We start from the raw sequence: 21,375 nt of genomic DNA on the forward strand, positions 1-21,375 counted from the left end.
ACGCTGTTACGCAGTTCCATCTCTGAGAACAGACTGCTGTATTATTCTAACCGTGGTGGCCATGAAAGATCTAATGTTTGCCTATTCACTGACAGCAGGGAGAAGGGTTTATTATTCCACGCATGCCATAATTCCTTGTTCTGACGCCAAAGACGCAGTGCCAACTGTAATACTGTTCACTTCACTCCAGGGCATTAAACATTATAATGCATTGTTGGATCTCCTTGCTTGTTTAGGTTGTACAGAGCCTAAGGCATTCTGAACTGGTACATATGAGGCACAGAGCAGCTTTACAAAGGTCCAAGTCCAAGCCCCCTGTGAGCAGGCCAAGGGGGACAGTGATGAGGAAACACTCCCTAGAGCACGAGGAAGAAACCTGGAGAGGAACCAAGACCCAAAGAGGGGGCCCCATCCTCCTCTGGCTGACCACAGTCACCAGGATAGTAACAATTTTAAAAGAAAAAGAAATAAATAATAAATAAAATAATTTAAAACAAGGAATTAATGTCTAGTTTAATGTCTATGAGAGAAGGAATTATCTCAGTATGGGTGTAAACTAGGATGTCATCAATGTGCAGCTGGAATAACATGTTTACTGCCTCCTGCTTTAGAAAGAAACCTGTCTGTATCAGAGTTAAAAGTGAAGCTGCCAGCAGCAAGGATAAAGAATTTCAAAGAAGTCACCAAAATGTGAGTGATGTACACATCGCTCTGGTTAAAAGTGTCTGCCAAATGTAAGAAGCTAAAAAGTGATATGTATTCATTTATATTTCTGATCTTTGAATGACATTGAAATGGTTTCATGTCTGATATACAAATATGAAAGACAACTGATTAATTTGATTTAAATAGTGCTGAGACATCATAACTCATGAATGAGCATTAGTAATTGAGGAAGACAGTTAATGAATTCATGACTTATAATTCTGGCACTAAAGGAACACTATTCGTCATCACTCTAATGAATCGGTTGAAAACGTCCAAAACAAGATACTGGTAAGACGTCTGAGAACAGAAAAACCTGAGAATATTTCAGACGCAAGTTTCTGATACAAAGTACTGTGGACAAACGATTACTTATTGTCAAGATCACTTAAAAGTAATTAAAGCAGCATTTATAACGCGCATGACATGCATTCTAACGTTTATGATTTACCATCCACTCGTGTGAGGTTCTCATCCAGGAATAAGGTGGGTGGGGGTGCACTGTTGCCTAGCAGCATTAAAAACCAAACAAAGACCCGATTATGTAATCTACAAAGACGCTCAAATTTGTGACTGTATCTGAGCTTTTTTTTTGTCATAATGTATTCTCGTCTGTTAGTGTTCTAGCTGCACAACAAAATAACTGAGCTACAGGCTTCCCTTTTATAACTAATTTATTAAAGCATATGCTACACATTAGTAGTCTACTCATCGGTTTGGCCATGTTTTAATATTCTATATTCGCAAGGCGTTTGGGAATGCTTTGCTTTTACTTTTACTTTTCGCCTCTGTTCTTGTTATTCTCGTTAGCAGAAGAATAAAAGGGGCTGAAATGGCCGATGACGCTATGGACACGGTGTAATGTGATTCCTCAGCAAATGGGAGCTGGAGATTTGAGGAAAACTAGTGGGAACAAGATGGCTGGTGCTGGACGAGGAGACGATATTGCCTCTTTTTGACAAACGGAGGACTTGGACATCCCGAACTAATTCCAGTTGGTACCTTCAGCAGTAGACATATAGCTAAGTTAGTTTTCTGTAGCTTTGGGCTTTAGGCTATTTTTCAGACCAAACTTTTTTTGGGGAACTTTTTACTTTGGCTTTTGATTAAAACAATCTGGAAAGCATCGTTCGTCGCACGTAACGGAATCAAATTTCCTTTATTCGGGGGACTCCGATAGTTTTGCTTCAGGTGTCGTTAGTTGGGTGACCCTTGGACATTTGACACTTCAACGCAAACAAATCCAAGAAAATGCACTAAAACTCATCGAACAGAAGCATGAGCTCGACTAGAGTCCGTTCCCAGGCGCAAAAGCTCCCGGCCAGACCAGCTTCGGGCGCTGTGTCTGCACCCCTGCCGCACAGGCTGGAGCCGAATGAGAGCATCGAGATGGACAGGTTGCATCCCGGAGGAGTGGGGCGCGGAGGGCCCGGGGTACCCGAGCAGGACCCCTCCCCGCCCGGCGCCAGCTCCAGACACGCGTGGAGCCGCGACAACCCGGGCTTCGAGCCCGAGGAGGGTATGATGGACGCGAGCTGGCCTCCGGGAGGTCCGGGACGCAGATCGCTGTCCGCCACCTCGAGCAGCAGCGGCAGCAGCGGGCTGGCAAGCTTTAACGGCGCGAGCGGCGCGCGGGTCCACGGAGGACTCTGCCCGAGCCCGCCGGCGGATGGCCTTCAGCACGAGCCAACGGGCTGCGGAAAGAGGCTACTCGAGAGAACGAGACGTAAGTTGATCGCGTAATCGCTGTTTTCACAGACGTGCGTTAGATGAGCGTGTCCCGGTCTAGTCAGGAGTTAAGCAATGCACTCGATGATTTCAGTTTTCTGGGGCACGCGACTGCTCGAGCAGAGTGACGGCAGCAGGGAGATGTACCTGAAGACCGTCCTGCGCGAGATGGCCACGTACGGCATGTTCCTCGTCACCTTGTGCATCCGTAGGTTTCACCCACGGCTTCTATGCAAACCACTCAGTCCATTTGTTAGTGCAGTGTTGCAGTATTGTGGCTGCTATACATGCTCACTATTATTTGATCTCCAAAGTTTATATCAATTATATTTTCATATTTGCCCTAAGTGTCTAGAAGTAATATGCTGAATTGTTTAGGAATTGTTTACTGATTTGTTTAACTAAATGGTGCGTTTTCACAATATGTGAAGATTGGCGTTAAGAGGCAGTTTTTATGTATGACATTTCTATTTAATTTGACCAAACACAACGTGTAATGGGGATGCAGCCAGCCAAAGGATCAGATGGAATGACTTTTTTGTTGTCTCTGTGTGGTTATGGTTTTAGTGTTAGTTATGGAAAATTACATGGGGGAAAAAAAGGTCTTCCCTCGGGCAGACTATCCACTGTCAAAATACGGTTGAGTATTACTATTACAGTACTAGTCATACCTGATGTGTGTTACCTGAATGTGCATCAGTGACGTATGGGATGGTGAACACCAACATGTACTACTACACCAAAGTGATGTCTCAGCTCTTTCTGGACTTGCCGTTGTCGAGTGGAGACGGCACCACCTTCAGGACCCTCGCAACCATGGACGACTTCTGGAAAGTAAGGACTTCTTTATTTCACAACTTCGCCCACTGGGTTTCCTTTTTAACACATGTAATGTCTTCACAAGAAGACTGAAAAAGCACATGTGAGATATAACAGGCTTTCTTCAAAATGGTGTCTCAGTCTGGCTCTGGGCTTTCAAACAGTGGAAATCATCACATTTATTCAGTGCAACCGGTTCAGGCCATGTATGAGGAATGCAAACTCTTGGTCATAACCTGTAGCTACTCAGGTGTGTGTCAGAGCTTCAGACCAATGAAACACTCGGAGACATCAGTGAGCATTCTGAGTCTGTGCTGTCCTGTTCTGTTGATGTGAGGCGAGGCCTGTTGATCTCTCTCTTGTGTGTGTGTGTGTGTGTGTGTGCTGCTTCTAGTACATAGAAGGGCCGTTCCTAAACGGGATGTACTGGGACGCGTGGTACAACAACAAGAGCCTGCCTGAGAACAAGAGTCTCATCTACTACGAGAACCTTCTGCTCGGGGTCCCGCGACTCCGCCAGGTGAAAGTCCTCAACGAGTCCTGTCCCGTGCACGAGGACCTGCGGGAGGAGGTGTATGACTGCTACAGCACCTACTCACCCAGCAGTGAGGACACGGGTTCCTTTGGCCTGAAAAATGGCACGGCGTAAGCAAAAATCCTCACAGAACATATAAAACGAATACAAGGTTCCATATGTATTAATAATGCATCACCATACAAGATAGCAACACATCAAACTGTAGTAGAGCATTAGTAGGGCTTATTATCTGCTAAGATAAGTAACATAAGATAAAGGTAAATGCAAGTTTTCCATTTGCGTTAAGTTTCTAGTTGATTCAGTTTTATATACCCTATATTTAGTCTCAGCACATGTCAGAAATCAATGAAAGTATTTTCAGTCAACACTATGAAGTGTTAGGACAAGGTGATGTTTGGCTGTGTGGCATGTTACTGTCTGTGTCCCAGGTGGGTGTACTCGGAGGAGAGCAGTATCGGTGGGAGCAGCTACTGGGGAGAAGTGGCCAGTTATGGAGGAGGCGGTTACTACCAGGACCTGTCCAGCGGCCGGGAGGAGTCCGCCGGGCAGCTGCGCCGCCTGAAGGACAACCTGTGGCTGGACCGTGGCACCAGGGCCGTCTTCCTGGACTTCTCAGTCTACAATGGCAACGTCAACCTCTTCTGCATAGTCAGGTACAGTCAGAATGGGAAAAATCATCTATTTAGGTCTTATTTGAGATTTCACTTCATTTGCAATGACGTATTACTAGAAGAATATTTGTTGAATTTAGAAATTCAGATTTACCTATGTAATTTTATTCCAAGACCTCATTAGGCTTACCCAGATGAACTTCTTATCTTTACCCTCTTTTACCACTCTGACTGTAATCTTACAGATTGCTGGTGGAGTTTCCAGCCACTGGGGGCACTGTGACATCCTCACAGTTCCAGACCGTGCGTCTGGTGCGGTATGTTTCCAGCTGGGACTACTTCGTGGGCGCGTGTGAGGTGATTTTCTGCCTGTTCGTACTCTACTACGTGGTGGAGGAAGTGCTCGAGATTCGACTGCATCGCCTGCGCTATTTCAAGAGTCTGTGGAACTGTTTGGACGTTGTCATAGTAACGGTGAGTAGAGGTTTAGTGACGTGTCCTTTTTGACAGCTGTCCCTGCCAGTTTGTTGGTGATGTGACCTCTCCATGTGTCCGTGTGTCTCTCCTAGCTGAGCGTCCCTGCCATCATCATGAACATCCACAGGACGGCAGCAGTCAACAGCAGGTTGAGGTACCTACTGGAGAACCACAGCACCTATCCAAACTTCCAACCCCTCGCTCAGCTGCAGGTCCGGTTCAACAACCTGGCCGCGGTCATTGTGTTCCTTGCCTGGGTCAAAGTAAGGCTCTCGTCTTTATATCCCAGTTAGCCGTCGTTCTGACCATTATCCGCTGAACTGTCGTTATATAGGATATGAAATTCTTATTTAACCAGGTCAGAGTTGAAAGGCGAGACTTTTTTTCCCACAGCTCTTCAAGTTCATTAACTTCAACAAGACCATGAACCAGCTGTCCAGCACGGTGTCCCGCTGCGCCAAAGACCTGCTAGGTTTCTCCATCATGTTCTTCATAGTGTTCCTCGCATACGCACAGCTCGCTTACCTGGTGTTTGGCACCCAGCTCACCGACTTCAGCACGTTCCAGGCCTGCATGTGAGACACCCTGTGCTTACACGGTCCTCACGTCCTGCTTCATCATTTGAACAGCGGTTTAAACGATACATTTTTGTTTAAAGTGACCATTTACATCGAGAGAGATACTCTTAGTCTTAACCCTCAGTGAAGCGAAGAGTCTTACTCTGTCTCACCTCTTTCAGTTTCACCCAGTTCCGGATCATTCTGGGAGACTTTGATTTCGCTGAGATTGAAGAGGCAGACAAAGTTCTAGGACCAATCTACTTTACCACCTTCGTGTTTTTCATCTTCATGATCCTTTTGGTAAGAAAATAATGGGTGATTAGATGACCAAAAACATACATAATCTACTAGATTGCAAAAGAATTTCACTGGAACCATTCCAGAGTCAGACATTAAGCAGTGTGTGTCCAGAAACTCCACCCCAAGTGCTTGCTCGACACTACGGAAGGCTGATGAATCAGTAATGTGAAGGTTCATGTGATTTGTATAATGACCGTAAGGGGTCGCGGTCATACGAATGTCCCTCTGGGCGAATGTGGCGGACAAGTTTGTGCTGCTCTCACTCACCGTCGAACTTCTCTCATTCTGACCCGATTTTCTTCTTCAGAACATGTTCTTGGCTGTCATCAATGACACCTACTCAGAGGTTAAAGCTGACATGGCACAACACAGATCTGATATGGAAATCACAGACCTCATTAAAAAGGTATGTGAGAGTCAACAGCAACAGCACTCATATACCTTTCTTTGAATAAAGGAAAGTGAATGTCTGATGGTCTGCTTGAATAACCAGACACACACACACACACACACACACACACACACACACACACACTGGCATACATTTGCAGGGCTGCCACAAGGCCATGGTGAAACTGAGGCTGAGGAAGACTACAGTAGATGATATCTCTGACAGTCTTCGACAGGCTGGAGGGAAGCTCAACTTTGACGAGCTCCGGCAGGATCTCCGAGGGTGACCACAACTATGCCTGAACAGAAATTCAACAAGTTGTCTTGATTTGTTTAAAACTGACTGATCAACTCAAGAGCCTGTGTGTTTGCTGAGCAAACGTCTGCTTGTGCGTTTGCAGCAAGGGACACTCTGATGCTGAGATCGAAGCCATTTTCGCCAAGTACGACCTGGATGGAGACCAGGAGCTCGCTGAGCACGAGCACCAGCAGATGAGAGATGACCTTGAGAAAGAGAGAGTGAGTACATGTGAAGTTAAACATGGAGAATGAGAATAAAGAGAGAAGAATGAGGTTTGACAGATTTCTGATTGGTTGATTTAGATGGTAAGAAGATGGTGATTGGTTAATTTTCAACCGAGTCTGATTCAACACAGCTCCAGCTCTCCAGCTAATCAATTCTTTTTGATCTGAATGAGGATGATCTCACACAGTGCTGTAACCCTACAAGTCTTGAGTTTGACATCAAAGCTTCTGGTGATCGGCGGCTGTACTGTGGGTTGCAATTGTATTGTGAGCAGTCTGGGTGTGAAAGTTAACTTCAGTCCTTCAAATACTGGGAAAAACATAAAATACTTTAAGGAATGAAAGGAATTACACACACACACACACACCTGCACAGAAGTTCAGTGTCTGTCACACACACGCCAGGAGGACTTGGATCTGGAACGCAGTTCGCTGCCCAGGCCACTAAGTGGACGGAGCTTTTCCCGAAGCCAGGACGACTCTGAGGAGGATGACGATGAGGACAGTGGCCACAGCTCTCGTCGCCGTGGCAGCAGCTCTGGGGGCGTGTCTTATGAGGAGTTCCAAGTGTAAGACTTTCATTCTGTCGTTTCCAGAAATTAGTCTGAATTAATTAATTAATGATTGCTTAATCCAGCACCTTCACATGATGCTTAAGAATTCGGAGTCTTGGAATGTTCTCCAAGGCGGCTGTGTAATGCACCACAATGTGCTGCCAGGCTGGTGCGAAGGGTGGACCGCATGGAGCACTCGATCGGGAGCATCGTCTCGAAGATCGACGCCGTCATTGTGAAGCTGGAGGCCATGGAGAGAGCCAAGCTGAAGAGGAAGGAGGTGCTGGCCAGACTGCTGGATGGCGTTACCCAGGTGAGGCCGCCACGGCAACCACAGTCTTCCGTCAAGGCGCTTTGAGAGTTCGGACACATACTGTGACAGAATGCATTATGGGGGCATACAACATTATCAATGTCCTCTGTTTTAACCCATAATGTTTCATAAGTCCACTTTATTGTCTCTTTATGATTTCTTCTTTCCTCTCAATGTCCGTTCTCCCTCTCAGGATGAAAGGCTGGGCAGGGACACAGAGGTGCACAGGGAGCAGATGGAGAAACTGGTCCGAGAGGAGCTCGAGCGCTGGGAGTCGGATGACGTCCTCTCCCAGCTCAGGCATCAGCAGGCTATTGGCTCAGGAGCTCAGCTCCGCCCACGCAGCGCACGCCCATCCTCCTCGCTGTCCAGCGAGGCCCAGGACACCGGGAGCAACGGGGATGGACACGTGTAAGATCCCTCTTCCTTATTCCATGGCCATAACAAGTATTCTTACACTGACCTGTCACATTAGTATTGCAGTATTTGTATGGTTTCAGTTTTTTATTCACTATGCACGCTTCCAGTTCAGGTCCAGCAGAGTATTAAACATGACTGTATTTGTATTCAGCTGGTACCCATGTAGTATTATCTCTAATTGCCAAATGGACAGTAGACTGATGAAGTCTTCAATGCAGTGCTGGCACTAGTGAGTGGCCATGCGCTAAACTAAAGGTGCTTAGGTGTGTGTTTTATCATTATCTATGCTCCTGGCCAAACAAAATGGACCAAAACCAGAATTAAATTGAATAGTCTTATAAACAAATCATTGGTAGAAAATGAACATGAGCTAATGAAGCACACTCCTGAGACAGGAGACCGGACTTTAGTGAGTGACTTTAGATGAGTACACTCATCTTCATACACAAAGATAAAATCATGACATGATTTCAGTGCTTTAATATAAAATCAAAGCTAACACAGGTTGAGTGTTTAAAAATGTCAACATTATTTGCAGATGAGACCAGTGAAAGCTTCTTAGTGTGCAGTTTTGGGTTTGGTCCGTTGGGTTTGGTCCGTTGGGTTTGGTCCATTGATGTTTTTTTTTTTGTTTTTTTTTAAAGCATGATCAACGTAGGAGCAGGCTGTTTTTTTGTTTGTTTTGTTTTGTTTTCATACCACAAAATTTGAGATCTGAGAAAATACATAAGATGCCGGACTCGTGTGTGTGTGTGTGTGTGTATATACAATTCAGAAACACAACCTCACCAGAATGAACGAGTACAATAAAGCATAATAGAATTTTATGAGTGAAATCATGTGCTAATCCTCTCCGTCCTCTCCGAGTCCTCAGTGCACACAGGACAGGCTGTTGGTGCAGATGTGGAGTTTTCCGCAGCGAGCTTGCACACTGTCCAGGCACCGGGAGAGTCAGCTGAAAGTGAACTGAATATTTCCTCACTTTGTCCACACTCTATCCTTTTGTTGAGTTTGGCGGGGGGGTAAATGAGGAGGAATTAGTGGGCTTTTAAAAGATTTAGGTTTAATTGAAACACAGCCAAATGGCAGGTAGTGAACCGTGATGTGTACATGTAAACTCCTGCCAAAGTTTATTACCATTGAGATTTATTAGTTGCACCATCAGTATCTCATAATGAGAGACTTTTTCTTCATTTATACAATTTCTCCTTATTTCATTTGTCATGTATTCAACGGTTTTATTGCGTCTTCCACATTTCAATCATATGATTCAGTGCACAAACATACTCAGACGACTATACTGTTACGTTTACATATACTTTAATCTCAGTACCAAGCACTGTCTGCTTCAGACTGTTCATATTACAGGGTCTGATTACAATATCATAAGATCATTAGACCCTGCTAGGGCTGGACTCGAGGTGTTGGGCACTCGATCCCTGTCATTACCTGGTGCTAAACTCTGCTAGATTCCTTCACGGAGTTGGTTACGCCCAAAACAGCATTTGCGACCCAGAATTATCAAAGATTTCCATCACTGAAATCAAAATGTATCCATAAAGATTAAGGATATGTGTACTTGATTTCCTTTAGCTTTATGTAAAAGGAGCCTGTCACAGAAATACTCAAAGAATAATTGATCATATATTCACACAGACTTTGAGGTCTAAAAAAGAGTAGTTTTTGTATACACATACAGAGTACCCAGGTTCAGAAAAAACTTCAGAAACTTGCTCATTTATTTTGATGAAGGCACTATAAAAATTGACTAAGTTGACGTTGTTTTGATACCGCCATTTATTTTGAACTGTAATTTCTTGTAAAGTGAAAGCACAGGCTCAGCACAAAGCATAATTCATATTTGATGTAAAATTTTATTTTCTTTGTCCTACGTTTGCAATTGACTTTGATTAAAGTAGTTAAAGCCAGAGTGGTGCACACTATCATGAATATATAAGGTGATGTGTATCTTATTAACGTTACTTCTTATTGTATACATATTGTAACTTGAAACAAACTTCGATTTGGAGTGCATCTTCTTTCATGGGAAGCCCATGTCTCTTTGATTCGGATGGCAGAATTTAAAGTGCTTTGCTGTAAAATTAGGTTTGCTCCATCATAACCTTTTTGTGTTTGATTTCCCTTGTGTGACACTGATATTCAGTATGCATTTTGGAACGACATTGTTTTATTTTGATATTTGTCCTCACCTCACTATGCTTTAAACACCAGACAGAACGTGTTTTAGCTAAGCCCGGTATAAATTTGCCTCTATATTGGACTTTGTGGTACTTTTCTAGTCTGCTCAATGTTTTAATCCGTATTACTGTTCTCATATCAAAGTTGTTTGAAATAAAATGTATGCAGAATTTCATACTGATTCCGTTCAACAGCAGTAAGCACTGGTGCGGTTACCGAGTTGATTTACGTCATGCAGTTTTTGCATGTTGTGTAGTTAACATCTGTCCTTTTTAATCACTTTTGTGAAAAGTGTTGATGGCATCTGATGGAAGCTTCAATAACCTGACAGTTGTTGGCAGGTGACTAAGAAGATTGAGTCTGTATTAAAAACAGGATTTAAAAGCACCACAAACTTCTCAGACTGCTCTTACAACACCCACCTCATCAAATATTTGTATGGTAGGAATTTTTGTAGAAGACGTTGCTGTAAGTTCAGCATTCATTATATAACAGAAGATGAACTAAAAGATAAATTAACATAAGGTAAACCATAGAGTAAACCAGAATGCACCGTCTAGACATTTTTTAGTAGCATCACGATTCTCAAAAAGAAAGCCCTGTAATCTACTGAGCGAGAGTCATGGTCGTTACACTGGCCTTAATAATTGCCAAACATCTTTATATAAGTAAAGCTACATATGAAATGGTTTTTCACACACTCCACATTTTGCTTACGCTTTTATCCAAAGCAACTTATAATTATGACTGAGTACATCTTGAGTAACTGAGGTTTAAAGGTTTTGTTCAGAGACCCAAGTGGGAACCTGGCAGTGGTGGGACTAGAACTGGCAACCTACAGATTACTACCACTGCCCAATTACATAAGTAAACCTTGTTTACTTGACAAGTAAACATAAGGTTTATACCTCAAATTTATGGGTTATGTGGCTATATAACTTCTGAAGTGTGTAATAAAACTTTAAGTAACTGATTGGCAACGATTGGGCCTGTATTAACAGCATTTCAGAATTAGCAGCAAAGGTTTGCCTGCATGGATAGTAACATTTTAGGGGAGCTTTTGTGAATTGGCGAGAATTGTAGCGGTATATAGCGTAACTTCAACAGCTGAGTAGGACAACTTTTATTTAATATTTAGTGCATATGCGGAGAAGAGCGAGTTTTATTAAAGACAAAGCCACAAACAGTCCACGCGCACAGAGCCAACACGTGAAGTACGGACATACATAATCCAACAACACGAACACGCGGGACAGGGTAACCATGACAACAAGGGCGCTAGGCGGGGCCACGCGTGGACGTACTAACCTTTAAAGTCCACTTGTCTTCTCGTTTCCAGAAAATGAGAGATTTAGAGTGTTTGTTTACATATTTCAAGCCCCTTTCCACCACCACCATTAATATGCTTGTTATCTATTGTTGGGAGTGTCTGGTAAATTCAGATCTCGGTAAGAGATGTCGCATCCCTTCGTGCGTGTTCCTAATGCTCCCAATCTGGCATTATAACCCGACTCGACTTTCACTTCATTTCTTTTTATTATAATTAATTTCTTGTTATCATTAATCATCATTATCAGCAGCAGCAAATGTATTTATTTATTTTACTACTCTTAAAGCTGCTGTTATTAATACCCCTTGGTGTGCTTATTATACAGATGTTCACCTGTGTTCACCTTCTCTAAATCCAGTTTACGTCCATCGACAATCTGTAACCTGATAGAGCAGAACGTTTAAGATATTCGACTGTTGGTGTAAAACATTTTTTACTATAATATTTTTTACTATAATACTACTATAATTAGATTTACTATAAAGAATCGACACGTGAAAACCAAAAAACAAATAACACGAACTGAGCGTTTTTATACGCTCTCCAACAGCACCCCCGCTGGATTGAAACAGCAACTTTCATGACCACAAACACGCCGATTTTCCCCAGAGGCTGAAGGTCTAGGAGCCGAGGAATACAAGCATCGCATTTTAAATTCTTAAATTAGGGGAAAACTGACAGATGAATCAGAAGTCAGCAAATGTCATGAAACTGCCAAACCTGCTCTGAAACTTTATTGACAAGTATAGTGATTTAATAGTTGCACAAAAACAGATTTTTACAGTATTATGACAAAGTGAAACAAAAATCCTATAAGTATTAACAAATGAAAATCATGCAATAGTTCAAATAACTTTTTTTAAACTTACATTCTTCATAAAATGCTCACATTAATGTTACCCAAGCTTGTGTAACGGTGCGTAGTGTCACATGCATGGACAGAGAACCTTATTCCTGGAAGCCTTACACCATACAGGTTCACATTTCCACCATGAGAACACCTTATTCAGCTCATGAAGTCTCCAGAATTACAAACGTTTCACCAAGAAGAAAAAACAACTAAACAGCAAATTCTCTAAGAATTAGAAAAAAGGGCAATCTTGCTATTTAATGAAACAAACTGATAAAGTCATGTACGAAGAACCAAAAATATTCTCTTATCTTTAAAAATACCTTGAACGGAAACGCTCACATTGGAGGGGTTACATACTGCAGCATATGAAAAAGGTCTAACGGAAGCCTTTTAGGTCCAACAGGGTCACTCAACGTCTCAACATGATGCCAACTCGGCCTCCATACCCACCCGCACGAGGGTCCCAAGGTGAGGAAATACCTTTGATCAACTTTAGTAAAGCCTGTTATATTTTCACAGCCACCTAACAGTAAATACATACAAAAGGTTTGTGTGTGTGTGTGTGTGTGTGTATATTATATATGTATGTATATATGTGTGTGTGTATGCGCGCGCGCATGCATGCATGCATATGTATATATACACACACACACATACACACACACACACACACACACGCACACAAAACATACAATACAGAACCTCTAGCAAATGCACTTGGGGGGAATCATTGCATACATGCCCAAAAAAGTCCAAAGGAGCATCAGTGTCCTAGAAACTAACACACTCACTCCTTTTAGACTCTAGAAGAGGCCAGTAGTGTCTGAACCATCATTCTGTGCTTATGTTACTAACGTAGACAAAGAAGAAAAAGGCACTAGATGAACAGTTCAGCTTACTAGATGTAACTGGTCCAGAAAACAAACAAACAAACAAACAGCAAACAAAAAGTGAGTGGGTTTTTCCCACCATGGTCCTCACGATGGCATGAGAGATTTGCACAGAGAGCTTCGCTTGGTCCTGTTAGGAAGATCTGGATGCTGTGATGCATTTGACAAGCCAGTCTTCGTCGGCTCCCCCTGTCCAATCTCAGCCTCACGGACGGCAGAACACAACACGGCTCGGCTGGCTGGCTGTGCGACAATGCGATTCTCCTGACCTTCTTCTGGTTTTTCTGCCTGGCTCAAGCACGATGACTCACACTATGTGCAAAGCAGCACGGACTAGTTCACCACTGCACCACGTAAGAGACACCAGTGTAAAAACAACCCCACACATGTGGTGTAGGGCCGTTCCACTCCGTCGTGCGTGCGTGTGAACGCCACAACCTCCTACTGCCGCTGCTGCACAGAGGTGGAGTCCAAGTCCTTTGGACAAAGGAGACAATTTTATCTGGGACATCTTGAGAATGCGCAGACGTCCTTTAAGCCGCACAAGTAAGAGGCGTCCAAGGAGTCGGCAAACCACCACCACAAAGGAAACATTCCATTTCATCTGCCTCACCATGACGTGTAAAGTGTGCTTGGAAGGAGTGTACACGTCTACTCCCTGCACAGGACACAAACCTTCAACTACCAAGGTCAAACTGAGGCAACCTTCATACTGCAGGTCCTACAACATGGCTGCGTACGCACACGGAAGCTTGTGTGAGCGCTGACCTGGTTCCCACACAGCTGCAGTAATACTGACTGGTGTGCAGGTCTCAGACAACACACACGTCTCCGCAGAAAGCAGGTGTTTCGAGGCCAGTGCAGACTGGCTGGCTGGATAGAGTACTAACATATCCCAGTACGGTATAACTCACTCAAACTGCACTGCTATTGGCTCTGGTCCAAAAGAACGGGTGGAGCGGATGGTCTTTTATTTTTACTCCGGACGGATAATATTGCACGTTGGTGGGGTCCAGCTGGAGTAAAACTCTCACCTGGCCACTGATGTGTCCGAGCACTCTGTCATTCTCTCCCTCTCCCTCCCCCCTCCCTCTCTCTCATGCCCAGCGGCCGCTGGACACAAAGCTACGACTGAAGGAGAAGCTGACGTCGGAGCTCTTGTGTTTCCCCCATGCTCCGAATGGCACCACGAGCACGGTGCTGTTGTCCTCGGCGCCGTACTGCAACGCCTGCCGGTCAGACACAGGAAGATCCGTCACCCACGTAAACCAACACTCCAGAATCTCAACAGTCAGAGGGAGATGCTCACTGGATTTGATTAAAACATGAGGTATGTCAGCTTGAACAGTAACGTTCATGTCCAAAAATAACCGCTGACACTCTTGAGAATGAAATTATGATGTCTGGGACGCACTGCCCTGAACTGTGACCCATGACCCCTGACCGGGGGGGCACGTACCTGCTCAGAGATGCGCTGTGCGGCCTCTCTGGGGTCGTTGCACTGGTTGATGACATCACAGATCTCTTGGCTGTTCATGATGAAGTTGATGCCGTCGGTGGTGAGGGCGAGGAAAGAGTCGTGAACGTGATGCAGCTGGCAGAGTTAGAGAATCACGTTACGTCAACATCCAAACATTCATCCCAAGCAAATTTTTGCAGCACACCAGGGAAAGTGGGAGAGCTTCACCGAAATGCGCCTGGTCTCTGGTTCTGCGATGACCCCTGCGTTTTTAAGGTCAAAGTCGCCGATGCTGCGGGTCATGGCGAGGCGCCCGTTGACGTGAGGCTGACCCAGGCTGTTCCACGACACGAAGCCGCCACTGTTACGAATCCTTTCACGGACAGGCGGGCAGACAGACAGACAGACAGACAGACATTAGTAGACACACAGAAAAAGGGTACAGGACTTGTTGCAGCTGACTTAAGGCTACCCACATAACCAAATCATGTTACTACAATTTATAAAATTCATCTTCAATATGTAATACATGTTTATTATTGGATCTTATACATCTTAAATCTGGTACCCATCTCATACCTACAAAAGAGTTTCTGTCATGAGGAGGAAATATGATATTCACTGAAGCTGGGCCAAGAACAGGCTCATTGGCTAGAACATGGCCTCTCCAAACGCCTTTGAAATCTGACACACCTGACACACAGCACAAGCTTGGCAGAACCTTCTGGAAAAAACGTCAATCAATGCTTGGTTCTCTGAGGACTAGACCGCAAACCTCTGCTTGAGACAACAGAACACTTTCCTCTAGTGGGCTGAGGGCACCCTGTGTCATCCGGACCACCAGGGGGCGCTCAAAGATGCAGCTCACCTCTCTTTCTCATCCTTTCTCTCGGGCGTGTGGTCCACGGTGAGTTTAAGGGCTTTGTTCTTCCGGCAGAGCATGGCACGGCTGTCGCCCACGCTGGCCACCACTAGTTCGATGCCATCTCTCAGCAGGGCCACTGTGGCAGTAGTACCTGAGCTCAGCACTGAGGCTGCAATGTATCAGAGACAAGACACACACCTTACACAGGACCCCAGCACTGCACACACATGGGCTCATAACGGAAACGGAGCCATGCACGTACCGACTGCTACCACATTACACATTCTCACTCCCCGTCTCCCTCTCACACACACACACACACACACACACACACACACACACACAACACAAATACAGTATATCCCTCTAAGATTCTATGTACAGGCAGAGCCGCGATCATTTTAAACACAGGCTATATGCACACTTTCCTTTGCACACATTCTAACACAAACACACCAACACACGCTTGCACCCACATCCGTGAACACGCGCACACACACACGCAAACTGCCCCCCCCCACACCGAGGGAGAAGTACAGAAAGAGAGGGAGGGTCAAGGAATGTTGTCAAAAGAAACAATAAAACAGGAGAATCAAGAGAATAAACAAGCATGCAGCATATCTGTGGGTACGGGGAGGCCATGAAGGTGGGCATGCTGGGGAGGGGGTAATATCAGTGGCTCAAAGGTCCCACGGAGCCCAGCGAGACAAACCCACCCAGGCTAACAGTGCACAGCTGCACGGGGAAGCCCCTGTCCAGGCCGCCACTCACTCCACGTTCTGTCTGACTTGTTTGTTTGTTTGTCTTTCCACGCCACTTTTACAAGTTTCTTTCAGCTTGTGCACACTGCAGGCTCGCTTGCTGTTTTCATAACAAATATTATACAGGAAAACTATCACAGGTGAGCCAGATGACAGCAGGAAGCTTCACGTAACATGCTAACGTACTTTTCTGGGGACAGCAAATGATCTAATTTAACGTCAGAAAGATCCTTTACTTTGGTTTAGTAACGACCAGTACCACAACAAGGAACTCTTTAAGAAAAGGACATTAAAAGAATGCAAAAACATACCAGAGTTCCTTATGCCCCATATATGTGTCACCTTTGGCTATAAACAATTATGTCCTTTTATTCTGTTTTGACCAAACATTTGGTACGCCACACAGACGAGAAACCTTGAACTCAGCGTTCTGCTAAGCGACCTGGTGATTTTCAATAGTGTATGTGTGGAGGAACAGAAGGCAGCTAGATAAAGAGAGAGTGAAACTGAAAAGAAAGGGAGAGAAAGTTGAGGAACCTTCCAGAAGTCCACGCAGGGACCCGCTGGACCAATCTAGCCCCCTCGCCTTCCAAAAAGGTAGCGCAGAACTGCCGCTTTTATGGGGTCTTAGCTGGGTCCGCAGCTGTCATAGATAACACGCACACACACACAGGGCAAGATTGTACATTGCACACACCAGAGCCCATGACTGCAAAAACAGGCTGAAATGGTGGGTCTCTGTTCTAGCAGTGTCTGGGTCTGTGTAGAGCTAACTCACTTTTATAACCTCTAGCTAAGTGGAGAATGAATACAACAATACTCTCTAATTCCCAGAATCGTCTTTCATCTTGGAAATACTCCACTCTGTATGTTTCCATTGCTGAATAAGCGAATAAAAAGCTACAGTCAAAGAAAATTGTGTGAACCCAAATACAGAACTCAAAATGGCTTTTTATTACCTGGATTTCTGCATGAATGACTTCTAAAGATGTGATCTGATCTTCATTCAATTCTTAATAATGATATTAAAAACAGCCTTATTTAATAAACATCACACACACAACACTTTACATCACAATTTAAATAACTAGTTTGAACAATCTGGGTCATTAATTAATACCTTGGACTATGACATTTTGAGAAGAAAGTAATTGAACTTTCCAAAAACTGCTGATGTGGGTCTGACATGTGTCTGCATATTTAGTAAAAATAATGGTGGGTTAAAAGGTAAACACAGGTGCGCCGGGTCTGTCTTTCCTCAGACCTGATGCTCCTCTCTCTACAAGTCGCTTCGGTGTAAGAACATGCCACAGAACCTTCAAACAGGTGAGAATGTGATAGCTAGGTATCAGCAGACATCTCCTGGAGGTCTGTGTTTATGAAGAAAACCACTGAACATGACTGGGGCTGATGGGAGGTCACTGCTCTCCAGAAATACAAAAATGAGTAAATAAACAGCAGGAATATTGAATACCTGCATGTCCCAAGGCACAACTAGAATAATTCATAATTCATGTACATAACTGTAGAAAATACTGAGGGACCATTGAAATCCAATGGCAGCTGAGTTTGATCCAAAACTCAAAAAGGGGACGGTTAAATCGGCCAGACAAACACATCAGCAGCGAGGCTGAACCATGGCCAGAACAGAATGGACCTAAACTCCACTGGAATGCTGTGGTGTGACCTCAAGCAGACTTTTAAAGTAAGATATCCTGACACACACACACACACACACACACACACACACACACACACACACACACACACACGCTGAGACAGTTCTGTATGACTGCTTGTTTAAACCATTAAATAAAAGATACAGCACTATGAAATGTGTGTGTACTGCTTCCCAAATTAGTCTTTATTTTTAAGACTTAAAAGCAGATATCATTTTAGGAGCCATTCATGCAGAAATCCAGAGCTTGCAAATTTTCTCAAAACTGCCACTGAATCAGACCGTTTTACTACTACTTAGAAATAAAATTGGAGAAAAGGTGTAGTATGAACCTAACTGAAACCAAACATAAATTTACATTGTACACATTTGGCAGACACACTTATCCAGACTTACAATTTCAAGCATGTTACAGAGGAAGGCCAATGCAATGTTAGGAGTCTTGCCCAAGGACTCTTACTAGTATAGCCAAGAACACATGCCTAGGTAGGGTTTCAATCCAGTCCCCCATGGGAGAGGCAGCACTATCACCTACTACACCGTTAACACTCAGTAATGATTTTATTTAGGCAATTTTCTCATTTAACTACTTGTTTAATACCCAAACAGGATTTGGGTTCACAGAATTTGTCTTGGCATTGTAGACGAGTAGTTTATAGTTTGTCTACATGACAGAGAACTATGGCACACTGAAGTATATATTTACAGGAAAGTGTTAGACTGAAGACCTAAAGTGGATACCTTATAACAAATGAACCACACCAACCTCTCACGCTGACAACTGCCAGTGTGATTCAAGCTTACTTTTCCCACCCGGACTGATGTGCACAGTGAGGACACCTACCATCTGCAACGAAGTGAAGGTGTCTCGCTAAGGCTTTGTCCACGCTGAGAAACGCTTTGGTCAGTACTAGTTCCAAGTTTTCCCCCTCTGTCAGGAGGTCCCTGATAGGAGTTGATGAGATTCAGTTCCACGAAGCCAAGGCAAGCATACATCAGTAGGACCTTTCTTATTGCATTTGTACGTTATTATACATCCATTCAAAAACATGCATTAAAGAAAGATTAAAATACTAAGAGAACTTCAGCACGAACAGGATGAACATTCATCACTTACTTGATATGCCCTTCCATGTACTTGTGGCAAAAGTCGGCAGCCTCCGCTCCCCCGTGCCCGTCATAAACAGCGAAGTAGAGGATGTTGTCCGTCAGCTGGGACAGCTGGTAGCGGTCCTCGTTCTCCTTGCGCTGGCCGATGTGCGAGACGCATCCCACCCGGGACAGGCTGACTTTGGGGATCGGTTTGCCGTAGCGGATGCTCGGAGGAAGGAGTATGGGCTCGTCAATGCGGTTGTCCCAGATGCCGAAGGAGTCCCACGTGGTGGGCCGGCCGCTGCTGTCTGGGTCGAAGCGGGAGTTGCTATGGCGAGCGCCCGACGGGCTGTGGACGGACCTCCACGGCTCCTCCGGAGGCGCGCGCGCGGACTTCCGCGCGACCCTGTGGCAGACGCGCGAGCCGCCGTGCGCGATCAGGCGCGCGAGGAGGGCCGCGGACATGGCGCTGGCGCTGCGTGGGCGCGCGCCTACAGCGCCTGCTCCGCAACAGCCCAACAGGTCAAGTGAAGCTCAGCGGTCGCAGCAGGTCAGGACACTACGGAAAAAGAGGAAATAAGTCAACGAACGGGTCGCTCTGTTCGCAGATCAACGCTTTTGGTGGCAACGACGGATGGTAAAACAGCGGTCAGAGCGTTTTGATCTGAGGCTAACGCTTATTGTCGACTTAAATGGGTCACTGATCCTACCGTAACAAACGCCAAAACGTACATTCAGTGTCGACAGTAAACGCGACTTTGAGGACTCGGTACAGCGGGAACAACGCCGCCCCGCCACAGCAGGACGTCCAGAGCTGGACACTCACCCAGCGCCGCCCTGACGGAGGTCATCGCACGGACCCGCTCCGTCTAAACGCCGCGCGCAACACTGTAACGGCGAAGGGATGCGCGGACCACGACGTCACAATCGAAACGCATACAAACACGCCTCAATACCCACGAGACACGGGAAGTGTTGGCGAGCTCACGTGTATGACGCAATACTCCGGCGAGCCTCTCTTACGTTCTTGAAAACGCCTGACTAAGGTCGTTTAGCCGTTAGGGTTCACGCACGAACCCTGATTGCCGGTGCACGGTGGCCGTCGGGCGGGCTGCGCTTGGCACGCTGGCGCAGATCACGCAGATTCATGTCGGTGTTCGGGGGAATTTCCGTCAACGCCTCCTGCAATGGCTGAGGTCCTTCATCTGAGGCTCGCAGAAACCGCGCTGAACTTCCCCCGCAAGGTGCGCGACACACACCGTGGCTCGTGAACTATTCGTGAAGCACGAGCTGTTTACAACGCGCCGCGCACTCACCTTCCCGTTACAAACGACGGCGGCCGTTTATTTTCAGTCCGACGGCGCACAGACGTCGCGGTGTCGGACGCTTCCCACACAAGCCACACCCACGGAGGATTACTCGCCAATCACATCATCAGAAACATTCAGGCCAGCCAATTATATTCCGTCCTTAGCTGCAAGCGTTTCAATGGGCTTCTAGGCGGATTACCAGCGATGGTCAGGCGTTGCATCCGTTTAATTACCGAATTTAGATGCACTTTGATCCCCGCTAACGGAGGTGCATCCACCCGCATAGCCACGGAGTCAGCCCCAGTCTAGCTTCAATCAGTAGCGCAGCACGTAGTTTTAAACCAGCGCCCCCTAGTGTTGCTTTGGCAGGACAGGAGAAATGTCTGGTGACTCCTCGTAGGAACAGCGTCCAGTCATGGTTATTACATTTAATTCAGGTTTTTTTATGGCCATTAGTATGTCGGTATATATGCAGGTATATGCAGAATATTGCATTTGGTATGTAAAGCTATTTCGGTAAATTGCCTTTTCCCCATTTATGTTAGAGGAAAAGACCTACTATATTGAGAGCTATTTAGTTTTGAAGAACCTCTAATTAAAGAGATGCAATATTATTAACATCTTAATAATAAATTCACCCCCGAAACTGTCGACTTCCTCTTTGTGTGTGTGAGTGTTTGTGTGTGTGTGAGTGTGTGAGTGTGTTGGTGGGGGGGGATACTCCAGAGCCACCAGATAAACATGAGATAACTATTTTTAAAAAAAAATTCCTTTCTTTTTCTAATTTTGCGAGTTGAGCCAGAAACCAACATATGTTCTGACTAACGGGTAATGGTCTTAGACCTGCTAGATAAATGATTCCCGTAGTTCACTGCTGAGTTACACATGCATGAGAAATGCCAGGGACTTCATGTTGACCATTTCATGTTAGCTGTGCCTCTAATTCCGAAGCACAAAGTGGACAAATATTTTGCAACAGATTAGCGTGTAAGATAACA

At 45.1% G+C, this 21,375-nt stretch overlaps 2 protein-coding genes across 9 annotated transcripts; one reads left to right on the top strand and one right to left on the bottom strand.

Moving 5' to 3' along the window:
* The first annotated feature begins 1,279 nt into the window (after positions 1 to 1,279).
* pkd2 (polycystic kidney disease 2) lies at positions 1,280 to 10,314 on the top strand. Of its 2 annotated transcripts, none has more exons than XM_027032710.3 (15): positions 1,280 to 2,431; positions 2,528 to 2,641; positions 3,134 to 3,267; positions 3,647 to 3,897; positions 4,219 to 4,443; positions 4,647 to 4,875; positions 4,971 to 5,141; positions 5,272 to 5,453; positions 5,618 to 5,738; positions 6,046 to 6,144; positions 6,290 to 6,411; positions 6,530 to 6,647; positions 7,059 to 7,222; positions 7,373 to 7,520; positions 7,714 to 10,314. In XM_027032710.3, exons 1-15 carry the CDS (start codon positions 1,984 to 1,986, stop codon positions 7,933 to 7,935), a joined length of 2,748 nt encoding a protein of 915 aa, XP_026888511.2. In that variant the 5' UTR covers positions 1,280 to 1,983; the 3' UTR covers positions 7,936 to 10,314. The 2 variants fall into 2 exon arrangements, with proteins under 2 accessions (XP_026888511.2, XP_026888512.2); XM_027032711.3 differs by having other exon boundaries at positions 7,062 to 7,222.
* A 1,861-nt stretch (positions 10,315 to 12,175) lies between these two features.
* Positions 12,176 to 20,516, bottom strand: ppm1kb (protein phosphatase, Mg2+/Mn2+ dependent 1Kb). 7 transcript variants are annotated; one of them, XM_035531487.2, is made up of 7 exons: positions 20,384 to 20,516; positions 19,093 to 19,626; positions 18,820 to 18,920; positions 15,540 to 15,705; positions 14,900 to 15,044; positions 14,672 to 14,806; positions 12,176 to 14,441 (listed from the first exon to the last, which is right to left on the bottom strand). In XM_035531487.2, exons 2-7 carry the CDS (start codon positions 19,530 to 19,532, stop codon positions 14,310 to 14,312), a joined length of 1,119 nt encoding a protein of 372 aa, XP_035387380.1. In that variant the 5' UTR covers positions 19,533 to 19,626; positions 20,384 to 20,516; the 3' UTR covers positions 12,176 to 14,309. The 7 variants fall into 7 exon arrangements, with proteins under 7 accessions (XP_035387380.1, XP_081580850.1, XP_081580848.1 ...); XM_081724724.1 differs by lacking the exon at positions 20,384 to 20,516 and adding an exon at positions 20,145 to 20,359; XM_081724722.1 differs by lacking the exon at positions 20,384 to 20,516 and adding an exon at positions 20,091 to 20,359.
* Positions 20,517 to 21,375: the final 859 nt, after the last annotated feature.

This window comes from Electrophorus electricus, chromosome 12, assembly GCF_041902795.1.
Source record: "Electrophorus electricus isolate QZ-2024a chromosome 12, ASM4190279v1, whole genome shotgun sequence".
NCBI lineage: Eukaryota > Metazoa > Chordata > Actinopteri > Gymnotiformes > Gymnotidae > Electrophorus > Electrophorus electricus.

What these genes read in the sequence shown, in the direction of transcription:
- pkd2 (XM_027032710.3), top strand. Translation starts at nt 1,984, where the DNA reads ATGAGCTCGACTAGAGTCCGTTCCCAGGCGCAAAAGCTCCCGGCCAGA. An exon ending in AACCTCTTCTGCATAGTCAG is followed by an intron (nt 4,444 to 4,646) that starts GTACAGTCAGAA and finishes GTAATCTTACAG; the next exon opens with ATTGCTGGTGGAGTTTCCAG. An exon ending in ATGACCTTGAGAAAGAGAGA is followed by an intron (nt 6,648 to 7,058) that starts GTGAGTACATGT and finishes CACACACGCCAG; the next exon opens with GAGGACTTGGATCTGGAACG.
- ppm1kb (XM_035531487.2), bottom strand. Translation starts at nt 19,532, where the DNA reads ATGTCCGCGGCCCTCCTCGCGCGCCTGATCGCGCACGGCGGCTCGCGC. An exon ending in TACATGGAAGGGCATATCAA is followed by an intron (nt 18,921 to 19,092) that starts GTAAGTGATGAA and finishes AACTCCTATCAG; the next exon opens with GGACCTCCTGACAGAGGGGG. An exon ending in CACAGCGCATCTCTGAGCAG is followed by an intron (nt 14,442 to 14,671) that starts GTACGTGCCCCC and finishes TCTGACCGGCAG; the next exon opens with GCGTTGCAGTACGGCGCCGA.